Below are 13,424 nucleotides of genomic sequence, written 5' to 3' on the forward strand. Positions count from 1 at the left end.
GAAGAGAGAGGAGCAATGACCGGGAGAAGAGAGAGGAGCAATGACCGGGGGGAGAGAGAGGAGCAATGACCGGGGGGAGAGAGAGGAGCAATGACCGGGGGGAGAGAGAGGAGCAATGACCGGGGGGAGAGAGAGGAGCAATGACCGGGGGGAGAGAGAGGAGCAATGACCGGGGGGAGAGAGAGGAGCAATGACCGGGGGGAGAGAGAGGAGCAATGACCGGGGGGAGAGAGAGGAGCAATGACCGGGGGGAGAGAGAGGAGCAATGACCGGGGGGAGAGAGAGGAGCAATGACCGGGGGGAGAGAGAGGACCAGTGACTGGGGGGAGAGAGAGGACCAGTGACTGGAAGGAGAGAGAAGAGCAGTGACTGGAAGGAGAGAGAAGAGCAGTGACTGGAAGGAGAGAGAGGAGCAGTGACTGGAAGGAGAGAGAAGAGCAGTGACTGGAAGGAGAGAGAGGAGCAGTGACTGGAAGGAGAGAGAGGAGCAGTGACTGGAAGGAGAGAGAGGAGCAGTGACTGGAAGGAGAGAGAGGAGCAGTGACTGGAAGGAGAGAGAAGAGCAGTGACTGGAAGGAGAGAAGAGAAAGGGGTGCAGTGACCAGCAAGAGCGAGGAGCAGTGGCCAGGAAGAGCGAGGAGCAGTGACTGGGAAAAATGGGAATCAATGGTGTGGTGCAATGCAGCAATGAAGAGAAGACCAGAGCAGCATCGGGAGTGTGGAGCAGTGACCAGGAGAGCATGGAGGTGTGCGGTCAAGGGTGTAGACATATGATGAGAAATGTTATGAAGCAATGAGCAGTAGACGTAGAGGAGCGAACAGTGATCAGGAGCCACAAGAAGCGGTGATATGGAGGCAGGCACACCACATAGGTTAGTACAGCGAAGGGGCTCGGCTGTGCATACCCTGTGAGAGCCAGGGGTGGTGCTGAGAGACGGGGAGGAGTAGGAAGAGGTGGCAGGGTGTACAGGATCGGAGGACAGAAAGTTTTCAGCAGAATTTGCAGTCATGTGATAGACGTGCTCAAAGTTGCTTGGAGTGGAGATCAGGCTGGAGTGATGGCGGAGGGGGGATGGGTTAGGGGACCTGGGCTAGTGAAAAAAAAAAAAAAAAAAGACAGAATAAGAAGACACAATCAGCACGAAGCACGAGTCCAGCGTCACCAGTAACATTCTGCTTGGGAGGGAAAAACTCCATTAGGCAAAGTCATTATGACAGCACGGATCTCTCTCCTGTCTCCATAGTTTGTTACGATGTATCAGTCCAGTTTGTAGACTTTGTGTTACCATTCAATGACAGGAAACAGAGATCTCAAAAAATTGTGCAAAATAGAAACACAGCTGACATGACAGCCGAGTGGCCACTAATATGAATGGGTGATCTACTGCAAGAGCCATTCCTGATACCCAAAGAGCGTTATCCTCAAGGGACAAAGCCAAAGTTTAGACTTGTGTCTGGCATCAAGGCACATGAGAGGAGAACCTGTCGGCTTTGACCAGCCAGTCACAATGGCTGCCAGTGCTGTCTGCAATGCTGATTGGCTGACAGCAACTGACAGGGCTGTTCTCATGACGCTCCATCATAATGTCCTGGTGGATGACACAGTACACAAAACCCCAGAAGCTGGTTCCAGGAGGGGAAGCATTCAGCATCTAATATTATAATATAGCCATCATATAGATGCCCTTGTTATAAGATCTCGCAGATGCTACACCACAGGAAAAAGATACACAGATTTTTGAACTAAAGCAATTACTTTTATAGATAGGGATGGATTGTTATTAATGAGGTTTTCAGCACACAGGTCTAATTGTTTGGTCTGGCAGCCGCTTGTCTCTCACCATAGGTAAATCTTTCAGTATCTGGATACCGTCTCCAGGCCCCATGTGTGCTATATGGTTGAAGTTTGTCGGGTTGGAGATTAACTTGTTCCTCATTTCTGGGTCTCGTAACATCTCCCTGTAAGATAGAAACAGTAAGTGAGGACAACGCACGGCTAACAGTCACGGATATTAACAGGACAAGTAACTCACTCTATCAACTTGAAATGATCCTGAGTTACATCCTATATTATACTCCAGAGCTGCACTCACTATTCTGCTGGTGGGGTCACTGTGTACATAAATTACATTACTTATCCTGTATTATACTCCAGAGCTGCACTCACTATTCTGCTGGTGAGGTCACTGTTTACACATATTACATTACTTATCCTGTACTGATCCTGAGTTACATCCTGTATTATACTCCAGAGCTGAACTCACTTGCCAGCCAGTAAGTAATGTAATATATGTATACAGAAACCTCACCAGCAGAATAGTGAGTGCAGCTCTGGAGTATAATCCAGGATGTACTCAGGATCAGTAATGTAATGTATGTACAAAGTGACCCCACCAGCAGAATAGTGAGTGCAGCTCTGGAGTATAATACAGGATGCAACTCAGGATCAGTACATGATAAGTAATGTAATGTATATACACAGTGACCTCACCAGCAGAATAGTGAGTGCAGCTCTGGAGTATAATACAGGATGTAATTTAGGATCAGTACAGGATAAGTAATGTAATGTATGTACACAGTGACCCCACCAGCAGAATAATGAGTGCAGCTCTGGAGTATAATACAGGATGTAATTTAGGATCAGTACAGGATACGTAATGTAATGTATATACACAGTGACCGCACCAGCAGAATAGTGAGGTCTTTGTGTTCACATAAAGATTTTGCATTGACTAGAGCTGGATAACATATGCTGACAGAGATCCTTTTAGTGGTTTCCTACCTTCTCTGCTGTAGTCTCTCCTCCTCTGGCACGCGGAAGGAGTACCGCCGTTTGTTGTTGATATTTCTCACCATTTGCTTCCGACTATTGTCTGACGTCTCAGGAACAACCAGCTCGTCCCCTTCTAAAAAACAACAAAGTAAAGTAAGGTCAGGATGGAAGAATCTATACTGAGTCTGCAGAAACACTATGACTTCCATATATACGTGTGTGTGTGTGTGTGTGTGTGTGTGTGTGTGTGTGTGTATATGTATGTATGTATGTATGTATGTAAGGTTTTGTATACAAACAAGGTGAATCTTTTTGGAAAATGTTTTAAATTGCTGATTACATTTTTAGTAAGAAGTGAGAACATATGAAACCAGTTCTGGTCTTATGATTTCCATCATTAACTCACCGGCCATTTTATTCTTGAAATATATAAGTCGTATTGTTTCTAATCCCAGAAGATTGAGAGAACCTTCTGTGTTCAGTGGACGCACCTTAGGATGAAAGAGAAGGAGAGTCACATTAAATGTCATAGAAAATACATGGAATAAGTAGCAAAAAGATAGTGGCTGCAGGTACTGTATATACTGTATCTGCGACCCAGCTGAACAGGACCAACACTGCCCTCAGCCAATCAGTACTGCTGAGGACTCCTCCCACTGATGCCGATTGGCTGACGGCTCCCAAGGCTACTCCCACATGTCATTTTCAGCTGATGTCAGAGCATCCATAGTGTGTGATCGGTTACCTTCTTAAGGGGAATAGTCTGAATCCACTCCATGGAATTAATGTCGTAGACATCGACTGCATTCTCACTGTACACGGAGAGGTACGGGGCATTGTAGCCTGCAGGTAGAAGGAAGTGGTCAGACGGTAATAGACGTGGTCAATAATACAACATGGCGCCCTTGGTCTACATCCTGGTGCCCATGTGACGGGCACCAGGAGGATGTTTTTTTTATTAATCATAATAATGAAGGTCTCCCCTATAAGTATCAGATCAGTGTGGCTCGCTGATCAGGTGACTGAAGAGGCTACACAACTCACTGTAAATATAAATACATTTTAAAATTTATCTATCACAATAGATATGCAATTATATAGGTATATCAATTGGGAACAAAAAAAAAAAAAAAAAATTTTATATATATATATATATATATATATATATATATATATATATATATATATATATATATATATATATATATATGGGTAGAAAACCGCAGCTCTCGAAGTACAGTCAAGAAAACGTGATGTTTATTCCACCCAAAACTTGCAAACATCACGTTTTCTTGACTGTACTTCGAGTGCTGCGGTTTTCTACCCGTTTATATACCACTCTACCCTTGTGCTGACCGCTTGGCACCCACCTTCCTATACATTGAGGAGTGCTGCAGGTCTTTCTTACTTTTATATATATATATATATATATATATATATATATATATATATATATATATATACACACACACACACACACACCTCACTACAGACTTTATTATTGTGATCAGTGGAAGCTGTGTAAAGCTGTGTGCATTGGGCTCCCCCTAGGCTGTAAGAAATATAATCTTTTTTTTTGTTTAATAATAAAGCTGTATAACAGAATAATGGCGGTCTGACGGCTATACGTATATATTAAGAAAGGACTTGACATAAGACATTGGACGGATTTAGAAAACTGTGTTGTGTATTGTCAGGTTGTCAGGTGTTGAATCTGTGACCCTGATTAGTGACTGGCACAATGCACCTTTTTGAGATTACCGCCCTCTCCTACCCACCGGCAGATCTCTGCCATGACTTAGACCCCTTCTCTAATCTTGTCTGGGTGCTCACGATCCACCTTCTCCTTTTTACACTTACATAATAATCTCAGCTGTTTCCATAGACTTGGACATGAATGGCCATCTCTCCATTCATAGAGCTGAGACCTTTACAGCAAATCCCATTGATCTCTATGATGGGAAAACTTGAGAAAAGTTCTTGAAGTTGTAAAAGGAAATCTTTAACTTCTCTCTGGCCCACCAGCTTTGACTGATAGCTCCCTCCTTGTTTGGATATAGGAAAAGATCGATTAATCAAGGTCAGTGAGGTGGAGAGAAGCTCCCGGAACCTCCCTCATCACAGATGATTTAGGCAGCATAAAATGATGACAGGTTACCTTTAACAACTCTTCCCACTATAGAGATCAATAGAATAAGCTGTGAAAGTCTTGTCTCTACTGATTCCGTTGGATACGTCATACACCCACCTTTCCTAAAGGGCTTATTTTTGCAGTTACGAGCACAGGGAGTGCATCACTGCCTAGCTAAGCAGATTTAGAACTACAATGACAGCCATCCCACATATCTACAAGAAAAAATAGATACATTTTAAGGGTACAGCCACTGAAAAATCAACGCTGATAGCAGAACAAGCAATGTAGGTGAGATGTAAAGAAATCTCACCCAGAGACTACAGAGAAAATACACAGGATGGTCTGCAGTGCGACTGACAAATCCGCTGTATATCAATGTATGTCAGGGATGTCAAACTCAGGCCCTCCAGCTGTTGGAAAACTACAATTCCTATCATGCCTGGACAGCCAGAGCTTTAGCTTTGGCTGTCCATGCATAATGGCAATTGTAGCTTTGAAACAGCTGGAGGGCCTGAGTTTGATACGTGTGATGTAAGTGTTGGAGATGCTGCAGATTTCAGAAGTCAGAATCCGCAATAAATCTGCACCAAATCTGCAATAGCAAAGCTTAAACAAATCTGCATGATTTGGTGTGGATTTTCTGATGCAGATTTCAGTGTGTGGTCTTAACCCTAAAAATAAATGGGGCATCTCCGGTGAGGATACAATTGGCATCTGTCATTATTAGTAGAACGGTAACAGCTTCATCAGAAACCTTCCAGTTACGGTAAGATTTTTGCACACTTACAGCACGCTGATGGAGCTGCTGGCCACATGAGCTCCTGTTGCCGCGACCTCCGACCCTGGCAGTCAACATAAACCCCAACGCTGCTAAAACACAGCAGGTATTCCTTATTAGAGATCTCCACTGCACAAATGGCGTCCGTGGGCTGTTGTGTGATGAATGATAGCGTGTGGTCGTCAGCATGGAGAAGGCTGTACGGGCTCCCTTCAGCATGTAATGGATATCGGATAAATCCCGACTGATAGCCCACGCAGAGGCGCTCATTGAAGATGGCCATCCACTGGACGTTGCCAGGGACCTGTATCTCCTTGATCTTTTTGTGCCGGCTCTTGCTTTGGTTCAGTTCATAGCAGAGAACCTGTCTCTTCATGGACACACACAAACAGGTGAGGGTCCCGTGCCGCACCTGGCCCGAAACTATACCCTGGCAGCCCTTTGTCTCAGCCAGTTTGAAGAACTCAGTCTCTCTCCCATCTAGTGAGGCCAAGGGATAGAGCCGGACGTGGCGGTTCCTCCCCGATATAACAGCGATTAGCTGCTCGTTCGGTATAAGCTCCACCTGGTGAACCTTCTTGTTATCTCCGACCCTTATGATTTCTACAGAAAAAATACAGGAAAGGAAACAGTCAGTGCATAGTCTCTTAGGGTATATTCACACGAACGGGCTCGCAGCGAGATTCTCGCTGCGAGCCCGGCAGGTCCTGGCAGTTCCCATACACTACATACTTGCTGCGGTCTAAACGACCGCAGCGAGTATGTAATTCTGCCGCCCTTAACCCCTTCTGCTCCCCCGCTGTAAGCATACTTTACCTGTCCTTGCTGCACAGGTCCGGCGTCCTGCTCTCCCGTCCGGCCAATCAGTGTGTTGCCCAGCTGCAGCCACTGATTGGCCGGACAGGAGAGCAGGACGCCGGACCCGTGCAGAGAGGACAGGTAAAGTATGCTTACAGCGGGGGAGCCGGCCGGGAGCAGAAGGGGTTAAGGGCGGCAGAATTACATACTCGCTGCGGTCGTTTAGACCGCAGCAAGTATGTAGTGTATGGGAACTGCCAGGACCTGCCGGGCTCGCAGCGAGAATCTCGCTGCGAGCCCGTTCGTGTGAATATACCCTTATGATGCAACTAAATCCAACATTTGCTATATATATATATGATGACTTTTACCATTATTGTTCAATTTGTTATTATTTTTATCATGTAGAAACAATCCAAGAAGGAAACAATCCAAGAAGGAAACAATGTGCTTCCTGGGTAGTCTCACACTAGAGTAAGTCTTAAAGGGGCTTTCCAGAATTGGAAACAACATTGTTGATTCCTTTTAAAAACAGCCCCACCCCTGCTGTCAGGCTGGGTCTGATATTGCACATTAGCAACATTAAAATGAATGATATTAAATACAATATTGTTGGAATCAAGCTGTGGACAGCTGTTTTTGACTGATACATAAATACTTGTATGTCAAAAAATTATCATGTGCAACTGTGAACAGCAGATCTGATTTTCATTTTTAGCAAAGAGCTGAATGTGTTCCAGTAAACTTTCCCTAACAATTTCTCTTCATTTCCAAGATGTCTGCTTCCTGTCATTCATTGTTTACATAGGGCATTGTGCATTCAATTTTCTTGCAGATCCATGTAAATTCACATTCATGTTCCATTGATATTTCGAGCAGGAACGGGAAGCCTGAATCCATGGAAAAATCCATTTCTAAATTCCACAAGGATGTTTAGTGAAATTTGAGGTTGAAAATTTTGACCAAAACTGTGTCCTCTAACTTGGACAGACATATGCACAGTAAGTAAACCATGTAGGCTGCCACGCAATGACAGTAAGCAGAGATCTACTGTACAAATACTTGACACTGAACGTACACTGGCAATTATATACACAAACTGCACTTATTTGCTGAAACCAATATACCCCTTTAAAAGGGAATTCACATCTGACAAAGTTATCCCGTATCCAACAAGAGAATGTGAGCCCCTGTCTCCTGCAGTGGCAAGTTGTGTATACACCCTGCCTCCATCTCCATTCATCTCAGTAAGAGCTGGCAGAAACAGCTGATCAATGTACTTGCTGTTTTATTCATGCTCTATGGGAGCTGCAAAAACAGTCAATAAGCATGCATGCTCCATCCAAAGACAGAGTAGGGTCCACTGTCGGTAGATTGCAGGGGTCCGACCACTGGCTGTGGATGGAGGATACCTTTGTCAGACTAGAGATTGGGAACATTTTGTTTTGCTGGTATGTCCCCATCAAAGCCCATCTTACCATCTTTGGTGACATGCACGACGAACAGCCCTTCTTCATTTCCAAGGGCGATTCTTTCGTGATCTGCAAGAACAGGAATAAAAGCTAATTAAAGGGGTATTCCCCCCAAAATCTTTTTGACACTATGTAAAAGCCCATCACAGCTTCACATATTGGCTAATACAAGTTATGATGTGTTCTGTGTCCTTTTGCTGTTTTTCCTGTCTCTTCACCCCACGTGCATGCAGAGAATGAGCTCAATCCAGTTTACCCCGACACGCTCCCTCTCATGGCCCCCACCCTCGGAGTCGGCTGTCACGTGTCCTCCCTCCCGTCAATAGGCTGAAGTGAGGACACCTGACAGCCCCTGCTGCCGAACTCTAGCTCCACCTCCCTCAGCCTCCTCACTGTGTGTCTCTTTCTGTCAGCATACACAGCCCGTGCTGATCAGTTTCCTTCTCCCTCGTCCCCAGCAGCTCTCCCCCCTCCTCTCCCCCCTATGCTGCTAACCTTCTCCTTCATGGTATGTGAAGCTCGGTCTGGGCAGCTCTCCCCCTCCTCCCCCCTATGCTGATAACGTTCTCCCTCACGGTGTGTGTAGCCTGGTCCGGGCAGCTCTCCCCCCTCCCCCTGGCTTTTATCTCTTTCATTCTCTCTGTGTGAAGCCCAGACTCTGTCACTTGCATATAGCTGTGAGTGTTAGCTGTGACGGGACTGCAGGAGACCAGAATGACACAGTGAGAAGCATGGGTCAGGGGAGGAGGTGGTTGCTATCATGGACGGGCTACACAGGCCAGACAGTGATCCTGCAGCAGGGCTGGGAAGGGTGTCAGCTGTCAGAGAGACCTAACCAGGCACTGCTGCACATCAGTCTCCCTCTCTGACTGCTCTATGGCAATGATACCTAGCCCCACTTCGCTCATACAATGTAGTAATGAGGAGCAGTTGGCAGGAAAGAAAGCTAAGGGAGAAGAACTGCATGATGGGAAATGTAGTTTCCTGGCCGGCGCCATCTTGGACATAAACAGGTCTTTTAAAAAAACTTTTGAACCAGGAACGTCAGCAGCTAGAAAGATGGGAGACGGTTTAAAATACTCAGGGAGACTTGGTAAGTGAGAACAGCTAGGTTTGGGAGCATTTCATTTTTTAGCGCTTGGGGGGAATACCCCTTTAAGATAAATAGCAAAAGCGCAAATAACACAACAGCTGCCCTTCCCCCCTCCACAGGCATCAGACTGCAATCTATAATATTAAAGGGAAACTACGTCTAACACGTCTAACCTGCTGATATCTCCCTATTGCTCACAGGGTGCTGAGGATGAAGGTAAGTTTGTGGTTAAATCCATAGGCTAATAAGGCAATTTGGTGCACTAGGGGTGGGACTACCATCCCCCAATGCACCCATGTGCACCACCGCTGGGCCAGCTGGGTGAATCGGTGCACAGAAGGTCATAGTCCTGTCCCCAGTGTGTCAAAATGCCTTATTAACTTAGCAACTTAACTACAAACTGCATGAAAACAGTGCAAAGGATGAAGGTGAGAAATCTATCTGAATCTCGTGAGCTATAGGGACATATCAGCAGGTTAGAAGCATCTAACCTGCTGATTGGTTGCTTATTTAAAGGGAAACTATCAGATCCAGGCTTCTATAGAATAAGAGCTGGAATGCAGTTGGCTGCTATGGATGACGCCTTCTCCTTCTTCATGTTACCTGCAATAGATTCTGTATATAATCCCTGGACTCACCGAGAATGGAGGCGGACTGTGTGTTCTTGATGAGCGGCAGCGTGCTGTCATACGCCTCTTTGGGCACATAGACGGATCTGTCCTTCAGCTTGTTCTTCTTTAGGATCCGATGCAACTCGTTCAGCACCCCCACCCACTTGCTCCTCTCGCTCTCACTGTCCGCCAGGAGCAGGACAGAGCACTTATTGCTGGAAGCTGACAGCTGGGACGCTGTCACCTTAGGATGGAAAGATGACAGAACCACTGAGTAAACACACTCTAATATACCGCAATCAGTTTATTGCATCTAAAAAAAGAACTGAAGCTGAACTGCAATCATCATGGATGAGTATATAGCATCCCCATGGTGACACACTACATAATCTTACTGTATATTCATGTATATGGTGCTCTATAAATTTTCACTTACTCTGAAAATGCAGGGAATATCCTTGCGGTTGGCATGGATGACATCAGATGCCAGGACAGAGCTCACTGCAAACTCCTCGTCCCTGCAGCCAATACATGGTAGGAATCAGACACTACTATTACCAGAGATCACCTATCACCAGCAGGACGCCAGAATTGTTGCACATTAAATCTATACATAAAAACAATGTTCAAAGGCCAGACCTTCAAATAAAATGAAGGTCTGGGCTGTAATGTTATATACTGACCTCATATCAATCACCTGACTCACTACACAAGATGGATGAGACGTCTTCCCTTCTGGGATATCATATAAGAAGAGTTTAAAGTCGCATACGACAGCCAGTGCCCGCTGCCAGCCCTTCTTTACTCCTGCCGGCTTGGGCACCTGCAAAAAGAAACCAACAACATGACAGGTGATTAGTATCTACATTACGTGCCTATGACAAAGCACATGGGCGTGCGTGTGTGATAGGATACAGTACAATTTCTATTGAAGTCCATCTCAGTCATGCAGACACAGCTGAAAGATAAACTTTTTTTTTTAAGAATGCAGAGTTGAAGCAGTAACAAAGTCACTTACACGGACATGGCCTTCATACGCGGTCCCAATTCCTTTCTGGGGATCGATGCCCAGGGGACCCTTGGTCTGGTCAGGAGGGATTGGGCACACAGAAGGTGCTTTATCCGCACAGGTAACATGGCAAGAAAAACCACACACTGCGAAAAGACAAAAAAAAGATGTCATCAATGTAATGGTATTGCATGACACCATTAAAACATCAAAGGGCTCTTGGTGTAACGCATGAGCAGATTTATTCCTCCAGTGAGTCTGACACCTCCCAAAAAAAATTTCCTGACAGGAAATAAAAAAAATTCTTTAAACCAGACCCCTCCTGCCCAAACTACTATGGACACTCACCTTCACAGGTGCAGCCCTGTCGGATGAGCCCAACCATCAGCGAGGTGCATTGGTTACATTTTGTTGGCGTATTGAAAGTCTTGACTACAAACTGATGAGCTTTGGGCTACAAGACAAGAAAATTACAATAATCTCTTCTCCTGGACATGGATGTGTACAGCACTGTTTACGTGTATATAGGATGTGCATATGTGTATTTATGTATAGATATGTACAGCACCGTAAATGTGAGAGAGAGAGATGGATGTGTACAGCATTGTGTATAGGATGTGTGTATGTGCATAGATGGGTCCAGCACCATGTGTGTGCACAGGATGTGCATATGTACATATATATATATATATATATATATATATATATATATATATATATATATATATATATATATTGTGGACATGTCACAGGAAAAGTGCTCGAGGGGAGGTACATCTCACCCAGACTACTGCTTATGGGGAGATGGTAAATCTGGAAGAGACCTGTCACTCAGCAGTGATATGCTGCTGCGTTGTTCTTTAAATTTTCCGGGCCGGATTTACTGGAATGGTGGGTAGGTTGGTAGTGGGACCTGCCATTCCCTCCCCCTCGATCCAGTGTGGGTTTTGGGATCAGGTGAGCTCTGATCCCAATCAGCCTGAGAAGGCAAAAGCTCTAGTCAGTCTGAAAGGGATTGCTCTCAGTCAGGAGTGAACAGCCTGCAGGCTGGGTTTGCTGCGAGCAAAGGATACTGTCGCTGCTGGGGGGCTTACTCAGCGACTCTGCTTACCAAGTGCCAGATAGGTGACCGGTTGTTAGTAAGTGCCCGGACGGGCAGGACCTTTTGTTTTGTTTGTTCTGAAAAGCACGGTATCGCTATTTTCTGTTATGGACTGTTTATGATACAAATAAACACCAAGCTGTTTTTTATAAGTCCAAGTTTTGCTGACTGAACTGTGTCCAAACACACCATCCCCCGGGAAGATCCCTACAATTGGTGCTGCGGAGCGGGCAAAACGGTTGCTAGGGGCAACGGTGTGCATCAACTTGGCTACAGCTGCGTATGTCCTGGGTGAAGGCTGCGGCTTTACTCCAAAAGCAGCCAAGCAACATGGAGGAGATGATGAAGCAGTTAATGCAAGTGAGTTTGCAACAACAACAGGCATTGGCCGCACAACAACAGGCATTGGCCGCACAACAACAGGCTCAGGCAGCCGCTAAACAGGATCAGGCAGCCGCTAAACAGGATCAGGCAGCCGCTAACCTGTGCCATGAACAGACAATGGCTGCACATCAGCAAGCGATGGCTCAACAACAGAAACTTATTGAGCACCTAATCGCAAAGCAGGAGGCGTCTGCAGGTGCTAATCCCCAGCTGGTGGCCGCAGCCGCACCAGAGACTTTGTCTGTGAAAAGAGCCGTGCAGCGAGCGCTGCAAAAGATGACTGCTGATGATGATATTGAGGCCTACTTAACTGTCTTTGAGCGGGTGGCTGAGCGAGAGAAGTTACCCTCCACTGAGTGGGCAGAAGTGATTGCGCCCTATTTAACAGGCGAACCTCAAAAGGCCTATTATGACCTCAGTGAGCAAGAGGTCAAAGACTATCCTCGCTAAGAGCGGAGATACTTGCCCGACTAGGAGTTACTGCTGCTGTCCGTGCCCGGAGGGTCCGCAACTGGAGCTACCGTCTCGACAAATCAGCGAGGTCCCAGATGTACGACCTGATCCATTTGGCAAGAAAGTGGTTGGAGCCAGACACCTCTACTCCTGCCCAGATCCTAGAGAGGGTCGTGATGGATCGCTACCTCCGTGCCCTTCCTGCTGATCTACAACGCTGGGTGGGACAAGGCGACCCTAGGAGTGCCGACGAACTCGTCAGCCTTGTGGAGAGGTTCCAGGCGACCGAGGACTACCTCCGTGATGTTCCTGCAGCACAGTCACCTCCCCGGAGTGCCAGATCTGTGCCATCATCTGGTAAGAGACTTCCATCTATTGGGGGAGTGTGGAGGGGTGCTGATAGAGGGAAAAGCGCTCAGGAGGTGTCTCAGGGGCAAAAGACTGGTGATGGTCCCCGGTGGCTAAGTGGCCCTAAAAAGGACTCCCTGCCAAGGAGACCAGGCCCTATCCAGTGCTGGAGATGCCATGAGACGGGACATGTGTCTGCCCATTGCCCTCTTACCACTGAGCCCATGGAGTGTGACGCTAGCCGGCGTCAGTCGCTATTTGCGGAGCCGTCATGTGTTGCAGTTCCTGGACTAGAGACTGAACCACAAGTCTGCAACATTACTGTCAATGACTTCCCTGTTAAGGCGTTGCTGGACTCAGGAAGCCTTGTCACCTTGGTGCATGCCAGCCTGGTGGCTGGGGACTTGGTGCCAAAAAGACATATGAGCGTTGTGTGCATACATGGTGATACAAAGGTTTACCCTATAGT

At 46.3% G+C, this 13,424-nt stretch overlaps 1 protein-coding gene across 2 annotated transcripts in view; it reads right to left on the reverse strand.

Moving 5' to 3' along the window:
- CDC42BPA (CDC42 binding protein kinase alpha) overlaps nucleotides 1–13,424 on the reverse strand; it is a 128,314-nt gene that overhangs the window by 9,309 nt on the left and 105,581 nt on the right. For both annotated transcript variants that reach the window (XM_069955101.1, XM_069955100.1), the window contains 11 exons: nucleotides 11,017–11,122; nucleotides 10,678–10,814; nucleotides 10,343–10,482; nucleotides 10,096–10,177; nucleotides 9,687–9,903; nucleotides 7,962–8,024; nucleotides 5,695–6,288; nucleotides 3,519–3,616; nucleotides 3,180–3,264; nucleotides 2,783–2,906; nucleotides 1,842–1,959 (listed from right to left, as the gene is read on the reverse strand). In XM_069955101.1, coding sequence (XP_069811202.1) covers nucleotides 1,842–1,959; nucleotides 2,783–2,906; nucleotides 3,180–3,264; nucleotides 3,519–3,616; nucleotides 5,695–6,288; nucleotides 7,962–8,024; nucleotides 9,687–9,903; nucleotides 10,096–10,177; nucleotides 10,343–10,482; nucleotides 10,678–10,814; nucleotides 11,017–11,122 — 1,764 coding nt within the window. The remainder of the gene's footprint in view (nucleotides 1–1,841; nucleotides 1,960–2,782; nucleotides 2,907–3,179; nucleotides 3,265–3,518; nucleotides 3,617–5,694; nucleotides 6,289–7,961; nucleotides 8,025–9,686; nucleotides 9,904–10,095; nucleotides 10,178–10,342; nucleotides 10,483–10,677; nucleotides 10,815–11,016; nucleotides 11,123–13,424) is intronic.

The sequence above is a fragment of the Dendropsophus ebraccatus genome, chromosome 15, assembly GCF_027789765.1.
Source record: "Dendropsophus ebraccatus isolate aDenEbr1 chromosome 15, aDenEbr1.pat, whole genome shotgun sequence".
In the NCBI taxonomy this organism is placed as follows: Eukaryota; Metazoa; Chordata; class Amphibia; order Anura; family Hylidae; genus Dendropsophus; species Dendropsophus ebraccatus.